Raw genomic sequence first — 25,735 nt, 5'->3', positions numbered from 1 at the left:
ACAACACCTAAGTACACCACCACCTACTCACATTTCACCACACCACTCCTCCGCAACAACCGTACTTACACATTCCAGCAGTACATCCTACACACCCTTACACATCCCACTATAAATCGCAACACCCTACTAAACATCCCTGTGACATTCCACAACATACTGCAACACTCTACACCATCTCCAACCTTCCATATGAGCCAGATACATCCCCTCGCTGTCTACCACTCGAGCGTGTCCTTCTGGAACGTGAACTTTGGGCTTTTTTCAGAGTAGAACTGTGAATACCAGCGTCTGAAGCGTTTGATGAAGCGGTCCTCGGCCACCAGCAGAGGGTTGTTCAGGAATTGCTTGTTGTTCCACACCATGATGTCACGCTCAAACTGCAAGAGGGTAAGATACAATTGCCACCCTGCTATGACCAACATAATCGCACTAATCATCCTACTCTTGCAAGGCTATGATGTTGATGTCGGAAAAGTTTTAGGGTATGTGTCGTTGAGTTTACACAGCAAAGCATTTTACCTATACCAGTGATTCCACGATCCCTTACACTTTATTTGTTATACGAAAGTATTTTACCTAGCCTACAATGTGAAACTAATCTTTCATATCATAAGCTCTATAAAGTATTCACACAGCTAAAAAAAAATCAAAATCATGAATTCACTACAGCAAGTAATCTTAATGGCCCGAGTCTCACAGGAATGAGTCCCCTTCACACACAGCTGTTCTCGTGGATTACCTTTGGCACTCGATTCGTCTTGTCCAAATGATATGAAATCACTTATTCCTAATTCTACCTCTCCCACTGTAATGCTACCGGTACTAAGGCAAGAATCAGTTGCTATGGCATTCACTGTAAACGTCATTGTTTAAATAACGAGGTCCTACAACAGTACTTACATGTCTAGCTTCAGCGAGGAGGCAGAACTTTGCGTATGGCGCTACGAAGGTCCTGCATGAGTAGAAATGGTGGATGACTCTCTGTCTAAGCGGCTCCACAGGTGTGACCGTCTGTATCAGCACTCCTGACCCCAGCGACGTGTTAAAATGAAGGTGCACCACACCAGGCCCGATCTGACACATCGTATCACACAGTATCAGTATTTATAAGTATACACTTGTATGTATATGGCAATGAACATCATTATATATATATATATATATATATATATATATACAGAGAGAGAGAGAGAGAGAGAGAGAGAGAGAGAGAGAGAGATTCAGTCCTTTATCTCTGTAATCACAATGTATGACCTCGTCCCAAGTCTTTTTCGGTCTGCCTCAACTCGACCCTCAACGTTCATGCCTCTCACCCCCCGCACTCAGTTGTTATTTTCCATCTTCACCTCATACCCACACCATTTCAATTTACCCTTTCTCATCACATCACTGATGCACTGAAGACCCATCCGTCCTCTTAACACTTCAATAGCAATCTTAGTCTCCCTAAGCCTGCAATTCAAGGACGCACTACACATCCATCTGGTCACTCTCATCTAAGTGCGTTTGAGCCTACGAATATCATGCCTTGTTCTTGCCAGTTTCACTATTGTACAGGATTACACTCCTAATACATGATGCTCACAAGGACCCCTTACCACGGAGCGAGAGCACACTCTTTATTAGGAAAGGCAACAACTACCTACATTTCTTCCAACCACTCCTTACCCTTGCTGCCGGGCTAGATCGAGTTCCACCTCCAGCACATATCACGTCCCTCAAATTACTAAATTCCTCCACACACTCAAGACTCTCAGGCATAATTACTTAACTGCCACCTCTCTTCGTCTAATATACTCTCCTTTACATCCCGAAAACATAAATTCAGCATTATATTGGAGCCTACCTCTAATACCACTACATCTCTTATGCACCCACTTATCACAAGCATTGCATAAAATTGAGTTATTTCCCACAACCTTGCGATAAACTGCTCATGGCCATACTACTGCTATAACAGACTATGACGATACCGCCACCTGTCCTAGATATGATAACATTTGCTTTATCCACGTTTATTCTCAAACCCTTCTGTCCCATTCTATCTTTCCATTTCCTATATCCTTCCTCCACTACCCTCTCATTGTCCGCGATCAACATCAAGTCATCAACATACAACACCTGCCAAGCGAATCCAGCTTTAAAGTCATGTGAGAGAGCTTCAGGTACCAGAGAAAACAATAAGAGGCTTAAAACTGAACCCTGATGCACATCAACGTTCACGGAAAATTATAAGGTAAAATAAAACGCACAGCTCCTTAGCATCAAAGCGTAAGATGCTTACAACAATGCATTACAGTTAAGAAAGTTGTCCTCAAGTATCATTAACCTATTGGACCGACATTAAGATACAATACTATGAGATTAATGATTATTGATACTAATGCAACATTTTTCTGTTTTATCTCTGTTATCATCATACGCATTAATCTTACTCAGGAAAAATAATCTGGACCTAAATGGTTCACATGCCATGTCATGAATACGCCAATATTTCTTTCATAAAAACTGGTGCTGGTTCACCACATCCTGAAAAGATATAGCTTTACCTCTGCAATGACTAATTCTCATGCTGCATGACCCCCATTCAAAGTGACTCCACTCTGAGTTACCGCCATTTAATAATGACTTCCATTCCAAGTGACCTCGTACCGACTGACCCTCATGTTAAGCAGCTATCCTTACCTGTTCCACCTTGACGGTCATGTTGAAGACCTTGAACCTGCCGCCCAGGATGGACAGGTCGTGTGTGACCGTCAGGTCTGCTGTGTGGGACTCTGGGGCGTCGCGGACCTGCCACTCACCATTCCAGGAGTGCTTTGCCAAGTCCAGCTGTGGGGGACAAAAGAGGTGAGTGAACGGGTGGTATGAAGAATGAAGGAATGGGTGGGATGCTAATATGAATGAATGAGTGGAATAAGGAATGAGTGTATGGGTGGGATGAGAGATAAGTGCATGGGTGGAATGAGGAATGAGTGGGATAAGGGTGAGTGCATGAGTGGGATGAGGGATAAATGCATGGATGGAATGAGTAAATGGGTGGGATAAAAGTAAGTGCATGGGTGGGATGAGGAATGAGTGAATGTGGGATGAAGTATGAATGAGTGAATGGGAAAAGGGAAGAGTGCATGGGTGAGAAGAGGAATGAGGAAATGGGTGGGATGAAGTATGAGTAGGTGAGTGGGATAAGGGATGAGTAAAGAGGTGGGATGAGGTATGCGTGTATGGGTGGGATGAGAAGAGTGCGAATGGGTGCAACGAGTAAGGATGAATGCGAAAAGACGAATGGCAACGCGTGACTTGAGTCAGATGAGAGACGAATGAGTGAGGTGAATGAAAAGAGTGATGTGAGAACTATGCAGAAAGGTGACTGACGTGGAGAGACGGGTAAAATGAAGAGTGAGGTGGATAAAACGGGGAAGCTGATAATGGAAAGGGAGGAATGAATGAGAAAAAGAGAAGGGAGTGAGTGAACTGACGGGAACAGCCATGAGATGGATGAAAGAGACGCGGATAACCGACGAGAGGGTTCTACTAAATGACATGAGAAAAAGAGTAGGACGAAATAACACAGTCTAGATAATTTTCAGGTGCTGGGAATGTTAAAAATACAGCCCTGATGAATTTCTGGTGTGCGACTGTACTACGCTCTCTGCCAGGGATTAATAGTATACTGCAGTGATGAATTTAATGGTATCAGGAAGTTACTGAGATTTTTTTTTAAGTTTCTGAAAAGAAATGTTATCCTTATTTAGTCCGATGACGTATCTTCTATTTCTGTTCTTGTTAACTCATGACGAATTTTGTTCTACTTAGGAAAGATTATAGGCCAGGAATTTACTGAGGTTACTGTCTCCTCTTGATCGAAAAGGCTTCAATCTGAATAAGGTCACTTGGGGATAGCAAGTATAAATCACTAAAACACGTTACCGGATTCAAGGAATTACTAATAAATTCGTGATAAATTCAGTGGTATTGGTGACGTACAAGGCTTTTTGCGAAGATGTGCCTGAGGTCTGACCCCTTGAGGATGTTGGGAACGTGGAGGTGGGCCAGGTGGGCGACGTCAGCACCGTTCTCGGGGATCTCCTGCAAGACAAAGGCAAATTAGACAAAAAGAATGCAACAACAACAGCAGCATCATTATCGCCATCATTATCATCATCATAGTGACTATCATTAGTATCATCACCATAGCAGTTATTATCATTATTATCACTGCCATCATTTTCATTAGCTCAACTGTAATCCCCATGTAAAAAAAAAAAAAAAAAAAAAAAAAAAAAAAAACACCCACACCCACACCCACACACATTCTATGGACTGTCTTACTAAGCCTAGGTAATTTAACAGAAATAGTCATGAAAATACTTTTATTTGGTATCGCCTGCGAACTCGCTGATTAATTCAGAAATAAGCAAAATGTATTAAAAGTAACGAATGAAAGTCAGTTCCATATTATCCCGTCTGAGGTGTGGATACCCTGGGCTAGGCTACCAGACATTAATGGGTACCGTATCTGTCCCCTTTTTCCCTACGCTGAATAAAGTTGTCTGGAGATGGTATGAATAACGTAAAGGGGACGTCCTGGTGCTGAAGAGTTTACCAGTCTATTCTGCACATGGCACGTTTATGTTCTTTTTGTATTTCATTTATGTAGTGTGTCAATACTTAGACTATATAAATAGCATACGAGAGAATTTAAATGTTTTATATGCAAAATACACAGCTATACAACATATAACAGAGAAGCTCCAAAAGATAAGGAGAATACCGTTCATGGAAATACACACTCAGTCCAACGTTCTAGCATTAGTCGTATTAACAATGCTACCTCACATGAACACGGTGATTAGGTATACGCGCAAAATCTCAACCCTGTCCATTCTTAACACCAATATCGTACAAAGTCATAGTGTAATTATGCAATCACATAGAGAGTTCTATCAGTTGCTAGCCTGTTAACAATCAGGCTCCTATGATTCACTCTAAGGTAAATGAACTCGTCTGGTAGGCTATTAGGTGGAACAGTGTGCCATAGTTATTCAGAACATGAGAGTTACTGATGACAGTATTAACTCTCAGGTTCCTATGGTTAAGTACCAGTTGAATAATATCGTACAGTGTTAAATGGAATAGAATACCTGACTTGTCTCGACCATGAGAAAGGAATGCACCCATACACACACACAAACCTCAACCTTTTCCATTATTAATTCCAGTACCATACAAGGTCACACCGGGATAACACGCTCCCTCACTGAGTTCCTACCACTTGCTCATCTGGTAAGGTAACTCTGGTAACTCTCAACCGAGCAAAAATACCCAACTGACAGGGAAACACCAGCATCATCATCTTCATTCGTTCCTTACTCACTAACTCGTCTGATTACTATGTCTTCTGCAGGCACATGGTGAAAATGAGCTCTCACAATGATCTTTTATTTTCTAGTTTTCAGTTTATGACATAATAAACCTCACCTTATCTTTAGGTGCGAAAGGAAATCAGGATAATAATTATGATGATAATCCTGATGACGTCAAGGTACAGTGCATTCGTGGAAGGCTCCCGTAACACTAAATATCCCTTATTAGATTCTTTTCATACAACATTTTTCATTCCACCATTAGTGCAAAACCAAACTATAGTAACTTTGGTGCAAGAGAAGTATGAATTTGATACATGGGTAAGGTCATCATTAACTTGGTATCTTTTTTATATTTCCACATTACTTTCTGGCTTAAGATCAATATATTTACCCTCTTATGGTCGGGATACCTTTTGTTGCTTATTGTATTCCAGGTAACACTAGACGAATTTATTCAACTGAGAGTGAGTCGAGGAGTGTGGACGAACGAATATCAGTACCATTAAATATTGGTCGGGATAACTCTTGCATTCTGTTCTAACTAACGCCACACGGTGCTATTCAACTGAGGAGGAGTATCCGATTCCGAGAGAATTAATCCACGACACAGAAAAAAAAAAAAAAAAAAAAAGCTGCTAGTGAAATATTCTTTGTATCATTACTACTTCTGCAACAAACTTTACTTACACCCGCACTGCAGTCATCATATTGCGCGCACATCAAAAGCTAGCACACTTAAAACGGTGAGCACACATAATATTATGTAAAAGGAATATATGTTTTTTCCAAGACATTGCAAATATTGGCGGTGAAGGGTCGAAATTAGAGCAGCTATATGGCGAACAGATGAACTCTTGAGTGAAAATTTAATGAACATAAATAATTAAAAGAAGATTATCAAGTCCACTGGAAGATCAGTACTGATCACATGACCTTTGCCTTGCCTGTTTTCTGTCCGTCTGCTGGAATGCTTGTATCTAATTATTGTAGGAGGAAAATACCTACAGACGAAAATGATAGTTTCCTAACTAACAGCTGAATTTATATGGATATCATATAGGTAAGATATGGAAGTCATAAACAGAAAATATGCAATACCGCGTCACTAAATTTACCTCTACTTCACAAAAAGTTTTCGAAGTAACCTAAGAGAAATCGCAAATGGCAATATACAGTGTTTATATCTCTTTCTGCCTATCTGTCTATCTCTATACCTATCTATCACAACACTCACAAAAATCTTGGGCGTGATTAATATGGTTAGCGTTGTACTTACTTCAGCTACTTACGTGATCAAACAACGCCAAATTGTGGACAAAGATAAGAGGGTGTCAAGGAGAGGAAGATAACGGAGAGAAATCTGACCTAGCATAACCCAGTAACTATAATCCCCACCGTAGCAATAAATGAATCCCTTCCCTTACTGTTACTTCCTGAGACGTTGCCAGATAAAATGTGATATATGATGCCACATGCATGTACACGAGCACGTAGACAGACGCAAAGAAATATGCGGACAGGATGAGAAACAGGTATACTGTGTATAAATATGGGTATTATACAAAATAGTACTGACAGTGAGTACTCATCCTAGTACTGAGGGCAGTACAAGAATTCTACTGTATACCTAACCTGTATAAGAGCCCTTCTAATCTGTAAATGGATTACCTAGATTTGCTTTTGAGCCTGTGCCTAACCCGCATGTAAGTTACGGTACATAGCCTATATGTGAGGTATCTACAAAGAATACGACATACTTAACCTGTAAATCACCTACCTAACAAGTATGTAAGCTGTTTAATCTGTATAAGAATTGGCTAACCAGAACTTAATATATGCTGCCTAATGTGTATATCAGCTACTTAATGTACCCTAAACTGCTTAACTTGTACATTAACTAACTAGCTTTTATATATGCTGCTTAACCTGCAAAGCTGCCTAAACTGTATATATACACATACGATGTTATTTTTGTATTACACTTCTAACCTGTACATGAACTATCTAACCTGCATGTGAGCACCTAAACCGAATGTACACGTACCTAACCTTTGCATGAAATTTCTAACCTGTATGTGAGCCAGGATGTGGTGCAGAGTGCGGCCGCGGTACTTCCAAGATCCATCAGCCACCTGAGGTATCTTCGTCAGTTCCCACTGAGGCGGGCGACCCTCAGCGTCATGCCACACGAACACGAAGCCATTCATCTCACGGCTGTCCCACCGCTTCACCTTGGCGTTCGTTGGGATGGCTGCAAGAAGGTGCACTCGGTGTCAATGGTCGCAAACACCGTACCCAGTGGGTGTGAGTAACGGCAGGCTTCATATTTATATTGTATGGTAATATTTGTAGCGGATTCATGTACTGGTAGATTTCATAATAATATTGGCAGTAGAAGATGGCTGGCTACCGGCGACGGTGAGAGTTAGGTTTCGTAATAATACTGGAAGAATAAGCTATACGTATGATGGAAGGTGTTTCGTATGTAAGGTGTGGACAGACGACTGATAAATGAAGTAATAAGTTTTACGACAGCAATGAAGAATGGATATATGAAAAACTGTACTGTACGCGGTTCAATGTCAGTGCTGGGAGACAAGGGTGTGTGATGTTCCCAACTTTGTTCCATATAAAAAGGGGAATGCAATATTTCATGTCTGATGTACACGATGCTGCTTGCCAACACTGGAAGGATTATTAACACACTGATCCAGAGTTTTGTGAATGTCTGTAAGCGTCGAGGTCTGAAAGTAAAGGTAGATAAGATTACAGTAAGAGCAGGTGAAAGTAAATGAGTCATAATTTTATGTTCCGATGAATGGGGAGAGACCTGGAGTGGTGAAGAGTTTAAATGCTGTATCTCCGTGCAGTACACACACACACACACACACACACACACAGACGTGGTAGGCCAAGAAGACGTGTGAGAAAGCAAAATATACAAAATACAGAATTAAAGGAATCCACATAGGATCAAATAGATTGATGATCTATGTATACAGAAGCAGAAGACAAGGGTTGCGTTTTTATCAGTTCTCAGTCAACGGACTGATTACATTATTTCACTGGTAGGATACTTGTGAAGTGTATATTAAAAAAAAAAAAGTGTGGATACCTGAGAAGTTAAAAACTGAAAAGCTTACAAGATGAGTGAATAACTGAATGTGTTCCGCACTGACTCATGTAATCACCAGCTACGCTACAGTTCACTTCAGTGTTTCTTGTAAGGTTGCATATGACACATTCAACTTAGCTACCAAGAACAATGAAAGAAAACCACAACATCCATAAAGTAGTAAGAGAAAACGAATATGATCAGGGGTAACAACTACTTCCACTCATCCAAAGAGACATCCCATCACTGAAACCCTCAACTCAGTAGCCCGTACTGTTCCTATACTCATCCTAGTCATTTTTATAGGCTACTGACGGTGCGGCTCACGTTGATGGCCGGGCGGGACCTGCTTGCCTTGTCTTTACAAAGTCTGCTTCTCCCATCTTCTCCACCTCCCACTGTCTCCCCATCTGGGTCACAAGTACCCAGTGTGAACTGTCTGCTCTTATCTCTTCCACTGACTGCCTTCTCTCAGTCGAAAACTCAGCAGCCATCGTCCTCCTTCGCAACCCACCTCGTCTCCCCTCTCCTCTTCTCTATTCCCGACTTCATTAGGCTCACATCCTCGATCTTGAGCTCTCTTTTATCTGAATCCCAGCTCATGTTAGTCACAATCGACACGACAATGCAACTTGCATGGCCCGACCTGCCTGCAACCGCCCCCTCCCTGCTCTTCGGCTCCTTGTGTCCAAGGTGACTGTCCTGAGAGTCCGAGAAAAGGCCAAGGAGGACCTAGACCAGCGTGCTGATGCTGAACCTCCACCAGCGTCACCATCCAACACTACGGCAACTATGCCGTGGGGTGAAATACACCTAGGGCAAGGACCCCACCTTCATTTGCCGCTGTGATGTGACTGTTGGCAACATTTGTCTGGGGTATCGCTCCTTGGGGGAAGTCATTCGACGACCGGCCACCGATTAGCAAGGCAAACTCTGTAACGCTCCTATGACTGGCTCATTATCACATCACATCGTTAACTACTCCACTACTGTCTCCTTAAGGCCTTCTGATTTACTGTTTTTTGCTTTTTGTGCATACTTCATTAGTAATGAAGTAGGCACGAGTACATCAAGATTTGTTAAGAATCATTACAAATCTTGATGTACTCGTAGAGGGGGACATATATATTCTAATTTCCTTTTCTTGTAAAGGCCTGGTGCGCAGATGATGATGATGATGATTCGTGGTGGTGTGTGTGTGTGTGTATCTACATACATGCGTGTGTACGTACCGCACGTGCATATTGTATATTTATGACACTCTTGTATAACAATTTGTGCTCACAGTCTCTCTCTCTCTCTCTGATTTTGCTGCAATTGTTTACTATATTTTCATACAGTTTATTGTTTCCTTACTGTGTTTGTAACTGTACTTAGTGCGATAATTTTTACCCACGTATGCATCAGAGTCTCCCTTTGCTTTCATGTACCCTTCCTGCTTGGCCTTCAGCGACAACGTTCCCCAGACTGTTGGGGCTTATACTGAGTGGCAAATAATGAATTTAAAAAAAAAATAATAATAGCAATTCTAGCCTTCGAAATTCTCGGTTGTACTTCACAGGACAAACGATTCACAATCTTAGGTGGACTGTTTGATCTGGGAAATGGAGCCGAGAATTTCAAAGGCTTGGATGAAGATCGGTCGGATGTGTGGCCTGTATTACTGGGGATTCTGATAGTTCTCCTGTTTGTCTATTTTCCTCTTCCCTTTAATGGATCCTTTCCACCTAATGTATCAGACTGGAAACTGGGTCACAGTAATGATAATGATGATGATGGTGATGGTGGTGCTGATATCTTTACCTTTATTAGTATACGGTATTTTAACACAGGCGCCGTCGGATCCTCTAAAAAGCCATCCATGGAAGGGACACTCGAGGCAGTCCCCTTTCACCACGCCACCGACGGCCATGTTAGCGCCGATGTGAGGGCAGTAGGCGTCTGTTACGTGAGCCTCTCCGTCAGCACTTCTAAACACTGCCATTGTCTCACCAAAAGCTTGTACTGACACCACCTGAGGAAAAGCATATTTCAGGTAATACATTGATAAACGATACTGCAACAGTGTAATAATGTTCATACAGATAACGTTTCTGTTAACTGATAAGCTGCAACAGGCATAATTAAATGTTCTGTGACGTAATTAAAGCAATGTTTCTGATGTTATTCTGGCATACTGTAAGATATAACTAAAAACTCCTACGGTTACCAAATCAGATCACATATTCTTCAACAGGAATAACTAAATGTTCACTAATATGTTTCAGGAAATACATCGATAGATTACAGAAAGTAGTATATATTTAATGTTCACTAAAATATTTCATGTTGCATGTAACACACTGATACATACACCCAATAAAATCAAACCATTAAATGGGAATTTTTTCTGATACCATTATCAGCAACACATAACGGTACTAGGCTATAACCTTCAGGAGACATACAAATGTACTGCAACAAATATCATTAAATGCTCTTTACAACATCGTTTCATTTAATAGATATATTACAAAGAAAACATCTAAATTTTCTCTAATACACTTCAGGTGATGCCAACACACTCTTCTAATGAATATAAAAATTACCTTCAAAATGCTAATGAGGCGGTCTTGAACTGAGATAAACAACTTTCGCTTTCCTTCCCTTTCACTTTTACTCTCATGATTCATACTGTTAATTCTCTTCTTACAGCAGACCACTGTTACCTTCTGAAATCGAATAAATAATTCCTTGATTACTGATTCGTCTTTAATTACTGCATCCATTTCATACTCCTCACTTTAGCTCTCCATTTCGATGATGCCTCTATTATGATTTATTCTTGCTACCCCTAAACAGTTTTAATAATTTTATGGGAGATCTCGTACAGCAAATGCTCATGGTGAGTGCTCTTGTGAATAAAATTACCTGGAGTTAGAGTAAAATCTTAAAAAGACAGCATTGCAGTGCCGGATATACTGTATTTATTACCAGTTAACTGCTGTCCAATCTATATTTTCGTTGATCTCCTAAAATAACGTTAGTAACTTTCCCTTTATCATTGTTCTCATCGCCCATCTCTTGCTGTTCACTTCCTACCTTTCACAATTTTCTTCATATTATCTCTCTCTCTCTGCTTCCCTCTTCTTTTCTCCCCCCCCCCCCCGCTCCATCTCTTTTTCTCCAATGGCCCTCTCGCCCCACCTCACCTGCGACACTGCCACCTGTCTGGACTCAATAAGCGCGAACCATCCATTGGGGTAGACAGGCGGCAGGTTACCCGTCTTGCGTAGCCGCTGCACCTCACGGATCCGCTCACCCAGGCTCTTCTTGCCCCCCTCACCACCCAGGCATCCCCAGCCCACGTCCGTCATGTCCTGCAATGGAGAAAAGACAGGCGTGGATTAATTAGTGAATCTGGAAGGCTATGTTGTATAAGGGTATTGCTGATTATCACTGAGCTATGTATAATTACAAGAACTCCAAGGAAATGCCTCTCCGATTTCGTATATTGATGAAACATGAGACATAAAACGAAAAGGAAAAGGAGAGAGAGAGAGAGAGAGAGAGAGAGAGAGAGAGAGAGAGAGAGAGAGAGAGAGATTATCAATCACTACACATTACCAGGAGAAGTTGGGAAGGTTCTGAATTATCTAAAACATACATAACCGAATACCTTGCAATTAACTTTGTGATTCCAGTAAAATTGACGTCTGACAGAGTTGAGCTTTTAAAAATCATTTTTAAAAGTTGTTATATATATATCTTGAAAACAGTTTAGAGGTTACCGAAATCCTGTAGCCAGTTTAAATTAGGGTTATGGACAATGACACGGCTGCCCTAGTAATCAGAGTGTAGTGTACTGGATGCCGCTTTAGTACACTACCCTATATACAACACTTAGAAAATCTAATTTACAGAAAATCTAATTTATAATCTAGGTTGGGATCCCATGGTATAGCGGGCCTGATTATTCCAGCTGTGGGACAGTTCTGGTCCGTATATGAGCTGACATCCATTCTTATTAAAGCTGAAAATTATCATCTGTTTAGTGACTTGCATATTATTTAACTGTTACCACTTGAAGGGATGCACCTAAAACTCCTCATTGTTTCCATCTCTGTATAAGTTGATGCTAAAGACTAGGAAAGCATCAATGTTGGCAGCTGTTAACTTGACGCGACTGATGTTGATCGGTTTGCATCATACCAGGCAGCGAGGAAAGGAGTAGGTGAGGACAAGGAAACGCAATTGGGAAGAACTTTGTCAGAGTGGTGGTGGTGGCAGACGGAAAACCAAGACTGAAACCTGCCCAGTGATACCATCTGCCACGCAAGAAGGAGAACGTAAACAAGAGAAAGTAGTGCACACGTGTAACTTATGCACACATACATGCAAACATGTGTACATACCATGGTCATACACACTTCCCTTCCTACATTCCTTCCTTTTCTTCTTGCTCACTACCTTCTTTGTCTAATACGTCTTTATCTCCCGATCCTACAGGAGGGGGTTTACGATTATATCCCATATCCACACACACACACACACACACACACACACACACACACACACACACACACACACACACTTCACTTAGTTTTTAGTTCTTCGTCTTGCTTCCTCTTTATATGCCTGTAGCTCCTGTTTCTCTCTACACTACGAGAGACAGAGAGAGAGAGAGAGAGAGAGAGAGAGAGAGAAAGTTACACGTGGATGCCCTGAGTTAGTCATAAATCATGTCTGCAGACCAGGTCACGAGGATGCAATAGGGGGTGCTCATGACGTCATCAGCAACAACTCTCCTGCGTAGAAAACTATGAAACTGTGCTGGAGAAGAAAAGGTTTGATTATTTCTCTGCACCAATGAAAACGCAACACTTGAATTATAAAACCCGACGAATATAGCGCTATTACACTTAATGGTTTTTCGACTTCATTTACGCTATCCCCGTATGCAAAAAAGCCGTGAACATCCTTACACAGTTGAGAGGGGAAATGTAAAGAAAATAAATAAAATAAAATAAAAGGATATATCAATTAGTTATTTATGTGCTGAAAGAAGGAATCAATGGTTTAATGTGCGTAAAAAAAAAAAAAAAATCTTCCCATTCAAGGGAAATCAGGCAAAAGAACACAAATCAAGGTGTGTGTGTGTGTGTGTGTGTGTGTGTGTGTGTGTGTGTGTGTGTGTGTGTGTGTGTGTGCGCGCGCGCGTGCGTGCGTGCGTGCGTGCGTGCGTGTGTGTGTGTGTGTGTGTGTGTGTGTGTGTGTGTGTGTGTGTGTGTGTGTGTGTGTGTGTGTGTGTGTGTGTGTGTGTTAATCCACGTAACTCCATTTCAGTGATACTAAATCTGGACAAGGAAAGAGGAAAAGAATGGGGAGGGAATAGAACGATATGGATATGGCTGCATGGGCACGTGAGGTAAAACTGAATGAATAAACACTCACGATTAAGTAGAAAGATGGATTAAGCTTAGGTTATGACTGTTTGATATATACGGATGAAATAGGACAGAAAGCAAGATATAGAAAAATAATGTACGAGTGAACACAAAGAGATAAATGAAGAAACAAAACATGGGGACGTGGGTGAATGGATAAGAACGGATGGATAAGGTTAAATCTGGACTGGGTGGTTGGATGAGGCTGGATGAAGAAGGGACGTGAATAAGGACGGTTAGATGAAGATGGATAAGATAGCAGGATAATACTGAGGCAGAACAATGGTTGGATATGAAAACAAATAAGAATGGCTGGATGAGAAAGATGACAGGATGAGGCTGGATACATGGTTGGGACGGCTGGATGAAAATGGGCAGGCTTAAAGACAACTGTATTGGCCTGGATAAATGGATAGGGATGGCTGGATGAAGACGAATGAGCCATTAAAAAAAAAAAACCTGTATGGGAGTGGATATTGGACAGGGAAGGCTGGATGAATACAGACGAGTCATAAAAAAAAACGTTCTATGGGACTGGATAATGGATAGGGAAGGCTGGATGAAGACAGATGAGTCATTCAAAATAAATAAATGAAAACAATGATAATGGCTGGTTAAGCTAGGCAACCCTTCACCGTCATCGGCCGTACTTAGAATTCAGAGTGTTATCAGATAGGGCGATAACGCTCTTACCTACTCATCGTCTCGTGTTTCCTCACAATGCCTGGGGCAAAGGAGACCTGGGGTGGAAGTAGGGTGAGTCAAAGGAGGAGAGGGGAGGCAAGGGGGATGGGGTGATAAAGGGAGGAAGTGAGAGTGGGGGGAGTCAAGGGGTAAGAGGTGATTCAGGGCGGAGGGTAACTGGGGATGGGTAAGAGTGCTGCTGAATGAGGAAGGAAGGGCACAGAAGACGAGAAAGGAAGGAAGGAAGAGTGAAACGGGGGGAGGGGAGGGAGTGGGGGGTTAAAGCTGTAGGATGAATGAGAATGGATGGGATTGAATTAGAAATAATGAGGATGGTGAAGAAGAAGATGGGGAGGAGGAGGACGAGGGGAAAAAAAGAAGCGAGTCAGAAAAGGAGTGACTGAGTGTGTCAGTGTACGTGGATTAGGAAGATGAAGAAAATATGACATGGCAATAAGAATAGTTGCTAATGCCCTATCAGATACGACGATAACAATTTTACATAGCCGCTGTCTGGGATTTGGCTGGGTGAGAGGGATGAATCAGAGGGAAAGAAGTGGGAGGGGGTAAGGGTGTGGCAGAATGAAGGAGGATGAATAATATATAGTGATGATGATGATACTACTACTACTACTACTACTACTAATAATTATAATAATAATAATAACAGAAAAAAGACGAAGAACCACAGATCGTGACAAACAGGCTGCCATCAATGCACACCCTAAACTACCTTCAGTATGTCACCTCTTCTACCTGTCACTTTCCTCTGGTCGTTCATATTTCTCAGCTGAGGGAGAATTGGTTTATTTCTCTTCCCATAAATGATGCTCTTTGATATAATGTGTCTGGGAGGGGGAAGTGACAGACATACAGTGGAACAGTAGGCCAGTTTTGTCCTTCGCTGTACGTCACAATATCCATCATGAAAACTACAACAACCAGACAATCACTACACTATCAACTACCATCAAAGCAGCACCACAATCACAATCACTGCATCACCACAATTATCAACTAATACAAATACATCACCACATCTACCGCTGCTGGACCACAACTACAACCGCATACATCACTCAATCTATCATCAATGCACCAGCACAACTATCACACTATCACTACTGTGAGACAAAGCTATAAGTACCACCATAATTGCCACGATCTTGATAGCAGCTAAACACTACCATCACAACTACCGTAAGTTCATCATCATCATCATCAGCATCATCACTGTCACAGTAGCATCACTTATCCCCTGCAATCATTTTTAACTCACTGAAAACGACGACGTCATTCATGTAGCATTCTTCCAACGTTTCTGACGTTTTTCTCCTAGGGTGGTATTCCGAATGGCTTTGGATGTATCGCAACACCTCTTCTTTAGCAACTTATCCTGCATATTGTAACTAAATACACCCTGTTTACATATTACTGATACAAACTGTGACGCTATTCAGACGAGATAAATAATTTACTTGAGAATATTTAGGTGCATTGTGCAAACTAAATCTTTAGGGAATATGTGCTACGAAGCCTCCTATGCCACCCAGAACCGAGCTCCTAGTCCGGCAGTCGGTGTTGCGTAATCGCCAGCCTTACACTCCAGGGGGTGTATTCAGAAAGGATCTTGACCAATTTTTATGATCAGCATGTTTCGTTTCATCATTATTCTTATTCTTTTTCGAGGTTTGTGATTTTAATATCCACACTAATCTGAAGGAAGGAAGGAGGGAATAATGAATAGTTAGCACCAAGCCACAATAAGGCTATATGGTACTGCAAAAGTAGGGAGAAAATATTCGTAACGGCCGGGTGAAACATGAAAACATCCAGAAGAGAGGTAGGACAGAAGTGCAGAAGAGGACCGTACGGAGAGAAAGACTGGAGATACAAAGGTCATCTTTAGTCACCTCTTACGACAAGCAGGGATACTGGGGAGGTATTCTTATCCCTTCTCCCCAGGGGTACACATTAATTTGACTGGGAAGTGACTGGTAGTCGTACGAGTGAAAAGCAATCCTATTCACAAGTTACTCTTGGGAGAGTGTATATACGGCCCCCGGATCCACATTTACTTATTTTCTTCAACATTAAGGTGTATATGAGATTGCTTGTGTATACGTATGCCTTCACCCATGGAGCTACCATACGCTGCAATGCCAAACAAAAGTTGATATCGAAGTAGAAAAAAGAAGACACCAATATTCGGCATAAGTAAACTGCTTTGGAGACGTTTTCCCCCTACAAATTGGTTATGATCCTCGATGAATAAGAAGTCAGGCTGCCATTATTGGTTACGAGTTACCTTCCTCTCTGACTGGCGGGGAAAGAGCAGGGTACGAGATTATTTACTTCTAAACAGTTTCAGTCTACTTCTTCATTTGGTAACCGAGACTCTATATTTTCCACGTCTGTCATATCACTTCCTTCACCTCTATACACACTCTTACATCATCCAACCTCGCACTTACCCCGTCCCCCCACCTTCTTTTTTTCCCCCTTAAAACTTTGCCCAGAATACAAGGCGAAAAAGTGACGTCACGATCATCAAAGAAAAGTAAAAACAGGAGCGTCAAGCGAAACACGTAAATATTTCCGGCATCGGGATAATATATGATGACAATTTTGCAAATCTTCAAATTCTACTATCTCCCCTGTCTGACTTATACATTCCTTTTTTTTTAATAATTTTCTTTTCCTCCCTTTTTAACTCTGCTAACCTTCTCAGGAATTCAAGGAGAAAATGCGACGTCATGTTGAGAAAAGAAAACGAAGCAAAACAGAAAAGTCCTATGAAACCCATATTTTCAGCGTCAGAATAAAATTGGTGAACATTATTTGTACTGTATCTTTTTTTAGGCTGTCTCTGGTACTGTATCTTCCTTCCTTCATTTACGATACGCCCGCTTTCATTTTTTTCCTTTTTTTCTCGTTTATCTAACACTCTTTCCTCTATCTAAAGCTCTCATCACTCCTATAACCTTGCCAGGAATTCAAGGAGAAAACGCGACGTCACGCTGAAAGAAAGAGAGGGTGGTCAAAACGGGCGCTTGATACGAAACTGTACTTTCTTCATGCATCGAGATACAACTAGTGAGCTTTTCGTACATCTGATATTTCTGTTATAATTATTTCTTCATTTACACACCCATTCTTTTCTTATCTCACAGTGTTCCCTCTCTCTTTACATCTTATAACCTTGCCAGGAATTCAAGGAGAGAACGCTCCGTCACTCTGAAGAAAACAAAACGGGTCAAAACAGTGAACATAATACTTAACCCGTATATTCAGGATCAGGATAAAATTGGCATCCTCACTACCTCCTAAACTCTGCTATATCCATTCTTAGCGCTGATTTACTAGCACGGAAAAGGAGCGCATGGGTGTGAAATGGGGTGAAAAGCGGTGGATACTGGTGTTGTGGTTCGTGACTGCAATTAGCATAACAATGGTGTGGTGTGAGGGATGAGGGCAGCATGAAGGTGAAGGAGGAGGAGGAGGAGGGTTTCTCTCTCTCTCTCTCTCTCTCCTTTCCAATCCTGGTACCCCCCTTTTTCCTCCTAATCCGGGCTTCTGCTACCCCTTCCTCCTCCTCCGATTCTCTATCTAATCCATTCTCCCCTACACCTCACTACACTTTGCCTCTCCTATCCCTGCCACTCTCCTATCCCCTGCCCCTTCATCCCTTTCTCTCTTATTTCCCCTACCTCTGCCATTCCCTCCTCTCCCCCTGCCCCCTACCCTGGGACCCCCCCACTACTCTGTTCTCCCTCTACACTTCTACTAACCGTTGCCAAGTCTACGCCATGTCAACATCACCCTCTCCCAACCCTTCTCGCAAGCCTACCTACGTCAAGCACGCCGCACGCGTTCCACTTTTATTTACTTAAGAATGAGGCGTTCCCCCTCCTACTCCACACACACACACACACACACACACACACCATCTCACAGGCCCTCATTTTAGCCCCACCAACACACCGAGTGACAGTTGCCACGGATCACCCATAACAATAACAGAATAAAAGATGAAAAAAAAATAAAGAAGCGAATTTGCACGTAGCGAGCGGCGTGTGGTGAGGCAGTGTTTCCCAAGAGACCTTGAGAATCCTCTGCTTTATGCCTCCATGGACTGACCTCCTCGTATGTGTTGACAAATATAAAGGGATTGTTATTGTTGGCAGTCGGGGTGTGATGAAGACGTTCCGGATGACAAAACTACAGTAAACATTAACATTTTTACTAACAAAGTCAGATATAACAATACTAACGTGGTCATGAATAATAATAATAATAATAATAAATAATAATAAAATAACAGCAGCAACAACAACAATGAGATACGAAAACAATAGAAAGGTAGTTATTCGTAAAATAAATTTCACTTCTGCTCCACGTCTATTATCAGTAGACTAATATTATTGTGTAGATGTTCAAGTACTTACACAGTGCCGTGAATAAAAATGGAAGTGTGGATGATGAACTAAAGGAAAGAGTAAAAAGAGGAATGTAGTGGTGGGGTTGAAAGAAAAAAAGAAAGAAAAAAGGCTGGGAGTAAAACAGCGCACTACATGACAGTAAACGTAGTTCCAACACTGTCACACAAAAGTGGATCGTGAATGATTCTGGAGTGATACGGAGGTGTAGATTAACAAATGAAAGGATGTGATGTACTCGTATAGTGATTTAGCGAGGAAGATAGTAAAAACACACATAGACGGGTAAGCCAATTGATGCATTTTGATTTTAGTCTTGTTACTTTCGTTTCGGAGAGATTTTTCATTCTGAGGGGATTATATACAGCCTTCATTAACCCATTCAGTACTAGTTTTCATAAGTTACAAAAAAATACGTTTGGTAGTCGGAGTAAAAGGAAAAGTATGACGTCGTTTTGGATGGGAAAAGAGTATGTATGAGAGATGAGTGGCTGAAGGGTTATGGAAAGGGAGACCAAGAATACAGTGTAAGGTAGAGAGATAAGGCTGGAAAGCAGAAGAGGGGGTAGGTGGTTGCCGCTGAAAGAGTGGCTGTTTATACAATAATAGCACAGAAAGGGTTACTAAAGATAGTTTACAAATACTTCGACTGCAAGGAATTCTTTAAGAAAAAAAAAAATCTCACTGTGATAATCTTAATGATGTACTGAAGTGCACCAAGCACAGCGAAAGAGTTTAGGACAGATATGGCTGCAGATCCTATCATCGAGGCTACACTTCACACGATGCGGCTTTGGTTAATAGATATAATGTTAATGATTACATCAAATTCACTATAACTATGACACGCGGTAATATGACTGCTCCATCACTCATATCATAAACTGTAGTCCACAAAGGACGCCTTAAGTCTGAGGACGTCAATATTGGTTCCTACTTGCTTACGAGACCATCCTGGTAGCCAGAGAAACGAATTTCCTCCCACTTTTGTCTGAAGATTACTTAAAACCAGTGAAATGTGACGAAAGTCTTAAGTGAACTAATGCTTATCTCGTTATGGCTCGTTAATCAATGTACTGACTGTACAAGAATAATATGTGACTGCATTTGTTGATGGTGGTAATAACAAAGCTCAATATCAACTGTCATCAACTTTGCACCTGTGGCCTCTCCAGTTATACTCAACCGCGTCTCAGTATCTATGGTGGGGGAGAGGTTTACTTTGGCCAAGTTAACCCTTTCACTACAATGGCATCTTTTTATTATTTGTAACCCTGCTACCTATACATCACCTGATTTAATCAAGGAAATATTTTTAGAAATGGAGTTCTTCATATATATATATATGGGTTACAACTAGTGCACGGGGAGCATGCAGGGCGGCAGGTAAAGACTGGAAAAAAAAAAAAAAAATCCACTTTCGTCTTCATTCTCCGTCTGCGAGGGATGTTGACTGCACACGTCACACAGGTTAACGAAACATCACTGACTGTCCCCCCCCCCCATTATATAAAATCAGCAGCAGCAGCGGCATCATAATCCCATCCCTAATTCCCAGCCAAAAAAGAAAGAATAGCTAACGCGAATGAATCTTTATATTACGACCGACTACTAAAGAACTGCTTTGCTTATCGATGATCTGCCTCTGGCATTTTCCTTCATGACGTAGATTCACAAAAAAAAACAAACTTATGATCACACTTTTATTGCAACTAAACTTTATTTTAGAAGGATGGACAGGGAAAGAAGAGTGCAGACATTATACATGGTTCTTCTTATTCTAGAATAATCTCAGCTCAGTTGTGCCTATAAACTTACTAAAGCATCCACCAACCACGTCTCTAATACTGTCTTCCTGTTTTATCTATTGCTTTGTGTCTGTCGGAATCGTTGCGTGATCTTTGTGCCTGTTTACTTATCAGCTTCTGTCTCGTATTTCTTTATATTCCCGTGTACAATACTGTACAGTACTTCCTTACAGTGGTTCGTCCATCTTCATTTATCGGAGAACTTCAATTCATAAACACTTACCTCAGTTCAGTGGCAAAATAAGTCAGTAATATAGTTCTCCACCAACTCTGTAACAAATTTAATCTATTTTTAAAGCTCTGCTTTTGAGACGAAGAGAGTACAAATGTGGACAGAGAACAGCTTCGGAATGGAATATTATAAATTTATTCTTGCATGGATCTAGACTCAATAGAACCGCTTCTTTCTCATCGGATATTTCAGGGGACACCATGGTAATTTGAAGATAGCAGAAAAAAATGCTACCCAAGTATTCTCTGCATGTCGTACTGTACTCTGTCCACTTGAACTTGGCCTAGAACTGCCACCTCTCCATCTTGAATGCTGGATTGTAACAAAAAGTTATCAGTTTAATATTAAGCTAATCAAAAAGAAATGGTATAGAAAAGAAATGTAGATCAGTACGGGAAAGAAGCAGTAAAATGACAAAACTTCTTGCCAAGTTAAGGTGGACGAATTATACGTGACGAAAATCGCGGGGGCAATGTGCTGAATCCCCCCCCCCCTTTTTTTTTTTACATAAAGGTTTGGTAAGTTTGTACAGTTGAAGACATAAATATCTCACCACTTTATTACTATGAATAACGAGACAGTGATCAATAACATTCGAAACCCGGCAATGCAATCACTGGAACCCAACAAACTCTTCTGAATTTCAAGTACAACGTAGGGAGATATTTTTGTCTGCAACTGCACCTCCTACAGTTCGGGAAGCTGGCGATGAAAATGATTTTCTTCTTTTATTCATGATCAAAGGAAACAGGTACGATGATGATAACAAGACTTACGTGTTCCTGAAGGGAGGGAGATTTGTTGATTGTGCTAATTATTAACCTTTTAACTTTTTCTGCAGTTGAAGGCCATGGAGATTTTGACTTATGACAAACGACTTCGTCCAGCCAAGAGAAAATCCTTAACAGTGAAACAGGCGATAATGGTCTCAGTGAGACTAGTTTTTTGGCTCACATTTTATCAGATATAAAGAATGGCTATAACGTAAAGTACCTTAACGCACTCGAACAGTGACATTTTATTTACTTAATTTTTGCTACCATCAGCTTGAACGAGACCTCTCGTAATGAAAGTGACATAAATCAACTGCATGAGTACCATCCAGCCAGACAACAAACACATCAAAACAGGTGTGGGATGCAGTTCGTCCACCTTAATTTTGGGGAGGTTTGTGTCCTTCAGCGTCTTATTTCCTCTTGCTAAATTGTAAACTATGACAATAATACGGCCTTACATCATCTCCACAGCACTTCTTCGTGATTTGTAAAATATTTCAGCATTAACCTCTTGCTACATCTCATAATTCAAAATGGAGTGATGGCAATTTTTGCCCATGTTAAAGTGAAAAAAATATAATATCCATTCTGTCCGGCATCCAGTGAATAGCCATATTCATACAAGCTAACAAGGATCTCAAGCACCTCTGTCTTAGCGATGTATCTTGCACAATAAACCTTATTTTACAAGATACTGATACCCACATTGTTTGTAAATTCATCATCCAGTCCTTTTTCCCAACGAAGGATGGGGTGCGGTAGAATTCGGAAAATAAAGGAAGAGGAAGCAGGAAAGTGGAAGAAACTATATATATATATATATATATATATATATATATATATATATATATATATATATATATATATATATATATATATATATATATATATAGAACTAATCCGGAACGGGGAAGATGCAAGAAAGCCTCCTAAGCTAACGAGATTACGGCTCATCGACATGCTGGGAGTGGAATTTGATGCACTGCATGTGGTAGGCTATTGCTGTATGGCTATGGCTGTCAACTCCGTGGTGAGCCCCAGGTGGGTGGCAGGTGCAGTGCGCTGGGAGACTGCAACGCACGAGTATGACATCCTCGGTATTACTAACAACTATTTTAAGAAGACAATAAAAAAAAAAAAAATCTAAAAATAGTGGCGTGCGATCCATTTATATCCCAAGGTCCATACACGTGCGTGTTGCTATGCAGTGGTGGGTTGGTGTGGCGTAGCAGTGGTGTCCTGGGAATACAGTTGCACCACAGGTCTGGCGGCAGGTTGCGTGCACACGAGGACGCGGCGGGGTGGGGGTGGGTGAGGTATAGGCAGAGCTGGGTACCTCGCACAGCACCACACTGTGCCAGACACACCATCCCGACAAGCCAGACCAGACCAGGCTAAGGGTGAACACACTGAATTTGCCTACATCGTCGTTAAGCTCTTCCCATGAACTGACTTTGAAAGATTATGACATGATGGTACATCGATATTTTCCATTACGATGCGCAGCAAAAATATGAAATTAACTACGGTGGTACGCAGCATATATATATATATATATATATATATATATATATATATATATATATATATATATATATATATATATATATATATATATATACTGTCCGTGCGCTAGTATAATTATGGAAAGCTAGCGTCCAGCATTATAAATTGTTACTCACTGGTGAACCGGCTACTTTAGATCGGTATCTGTGACTCAGCGTTTTCTTCTCTTTGCACTTTTATTTCAGATTAGAAGAAAAAAGAAAAAAGAAAACTTTTACATGAACAGTACGAATTCGTTCTCGTAAACTCTTCAAAACTTGAAGAACCAGTGACTACACTGTCTTTCTTCATCTTCACCAATAAGAGTCAGTAACAACAGAATTCTGCATTATCAACAACACAGCAACACGCCAAACGCAAAACTGCGACGTAATAGTCTGCAACAAATGAGTGTGCAATAAAAAAAAAGGCATGCCTCTGCAGCATTTCAGACAGTTATGTCATTATGCATCTATCAATATCCAGACCTGGGTTGAGAATTACTAAGAAACTTTCCATCAGTTCTCTCTCTCTCTCTCTCGTAGCTGGAATTTATTTTTGCAGGATGGGCAAGGTATGAATCAGAGCCAAGCCGTAACGGGATGGAAGTTGATTCAGATATATACTTACGATCAAATCCCCGTCACAATTAAAATTTGTTTTCGTTGGAGGAACACGGAGAGGAACATGTAGAATCTTTCCAAGTTTTGTTCTTTCTCTAAAAATAAATTACAGTTCTGATACCCAGCTGATTTTTTTTCCCGTCTCATTCATGCTCTATATCAGGTTTCGCACAAGGTGATGCAACTAATTATCCATGTGTGTATGGGAACAATCATTAACAGAACCGAATTACTTTTTTAGGCGTGATGTCTCTTATAACTCTGGAGAATGTTAACAGCTCGACGTGTTGATGGTTATAGAGTTACTCCATTTTATAACACTATCGTTGCTGTTTTCATAAGAGTAACAGTTACTATACCATTATCAATATAGACGAAAAAGGCTTGAGAGAATGAGAAGTAAAAAGTAGACAGTCCTCTTATCCCCATCATTACAAGAGGTTACGCCTGAAGTCCATAAAAATCGTCTTAGTTTAGGAATAAAAAACAGTTCGAACTGAAAGTGTTAAGGAGGAGTGTTTTAAACTCCTTCACTACAAGAATTTCTGTTTTACCTGAATAATACGGTATGGGGCAAAATGAATATGGCAAAAAAAAAAATAAAAATAAATAAATAAAATAAAATAAATTGAAAGGCTTACAAAGTGAAGTCTACTGTGGTTGGGTCGATAGTGTGTGTCTACCGGTACACCTGATTTGAGTTTAATTTCAGGTAGGGTGGGCATTTAAAAAAGTGAAAGAGTCTGTCCTTTCAAGTGGTCTTAAAAGTTCACACTGTCGAGGTTCACTCAATGATACACCAAGACTCATTCACAAGCACATCCACTTCAACATAATTTCCACATGATCTTCTCAATCCAAAAAACTTCCAAACCTACACTCTGGGTTGGAGAGGGCCTCATCTCCAGGGATATGGTGGTGTCCTTAGGCCCTGTGGATCATTTGCATGGACAAGTTGACCGTGTGCAGGCCGGGTTCTACAATAAACACATAACAAGAAGATAATCTTATAGAACATCACTGAACTGACGGACAAAGATGGTTTACGCAATACTGGCCGGACTAAAAGCAGACCGTGTACATCCCAGGTGAGAGGCGGAGGCAGACACGTGCAGTACGACTTATCACACAGGCTATCATGTCTCGTCACCTTCATATAAATATTTCCACGCATGAATTGAATATTTCTCAATCCTGGTTAACTCAGCCTCGAGAAACAGACCCAGCAGGCTATATATAGTAGAGGAGGGCGTATCCAACCTGTCCTCTCTCAGCGTGAAGGTAAATATAGAGAAGCAACAGGTGGCTGCTCCAACACTCAGGTTTCAGCCGGGTCTAAAAAAAAATTGTGCAGTAAGACTGGAATGCAACACCCTAATCTAGTTTTTCTCATATGATGCTGATCTCATATCAGCAGAAAAAATAAACTTCTTTTTATTATTATTATTATTATTATTATCATCATCGTCATTATCATCATCATCATTATTATTATTATTGTTATTGTTGTGCTAATTCCATCCATCCACCCATCATCCAATCCTTTGTTGCCCCACGAGGAGAGTAGGAGCTCGAGGCTAGGCAAGTTGGTCCTGACATTTAAGATGAGTGACCAGCTTCACTCATCCCTGAGTGGCATTCCATGAGCAATAAACCCCAACCACTCCTTGGGCATAAACCTATACAGGCTCAATCCGATTGGAGAGCCTTAATTA

General features: G+C 41.0%; 1 protein-coding gene across 1 annotated transcript; it reads right to left on the bottom strand.

Moving 5' to 3' along the window:
• Window positions 1-218: 218 nt before the first annotated feature.
• nvd (cholesterol 7-desaturase nvd) lies at window positions 219-11,855 on the bottom strand. The gene is made up of 7 exons (XM_080282608.1): window positions 11,679-11,855; window positions 10,291-10,501; window positions 7,442-7,623; window positions 3,991-4,092; window positions 2,689-2,835; window positions 904-1,077; window positions 219-380 (listed from the first exon to the last, which is right to left on the bottom strand). The coding sequence occupies exons 1-7, from the start codon at window positions 11,841-11,843 to the stop codon at window positions 219-221; spliced, it is 1,143 nt and encodes a 380-aa protein (XP_080138734.1). The 5' UTR covers window positions 11,844-11,855.
• Window positions 11,856-25,735: the final 13,880 nt, after the last annotated feature.

The sequence above is a fragment of the Coenobita brevimanus genome, chromosome 94 (assembly GCF_032717465.1).
Source record: "Coenobita brevimanus isolate Jiangsu-jjx chromosome 94, ASM3271746v2, whole genome shotgun sequence".
Taxonomy (NCBI): domain Eukaryota; kingdom Metazoa; phylum Arthropoda; class Malacostraca; order Decapoda; family Coenobitidae; genus Coenobita; species Coenobita brevimanus.
This window is presented reverse-complemented; position numbering and strand designations above follow the sequence as displayed.

What these genes read in the sequence shown, in the direction of transcription:
- nvd (XM_080282608.1), bottom strand. Translation starts at nt 11,843, where the DNA reads ATGACGGACGTGGGCTGGGGATGCCTGGGTGGTGAGGGGGGCAAGAAG. An exon ending in ACATCTTCGCAAAAAGCCTT is followed by an intron (nt 2,836 to 3,990) that starts GTACGTCACCAA and finishes TGTCCCCCACAG; the next exon opens with CTGGACTTGGCAAAGCACTC. An exon ending in TCCTCGCTGAAGCTAGACAT is followed by an intron (nt 381 to 903) that starts GTAAGTACTGTT and finishes ACCCTCTTGCAG; the next exon opens with TTTGAGCGTGACATCATGGT.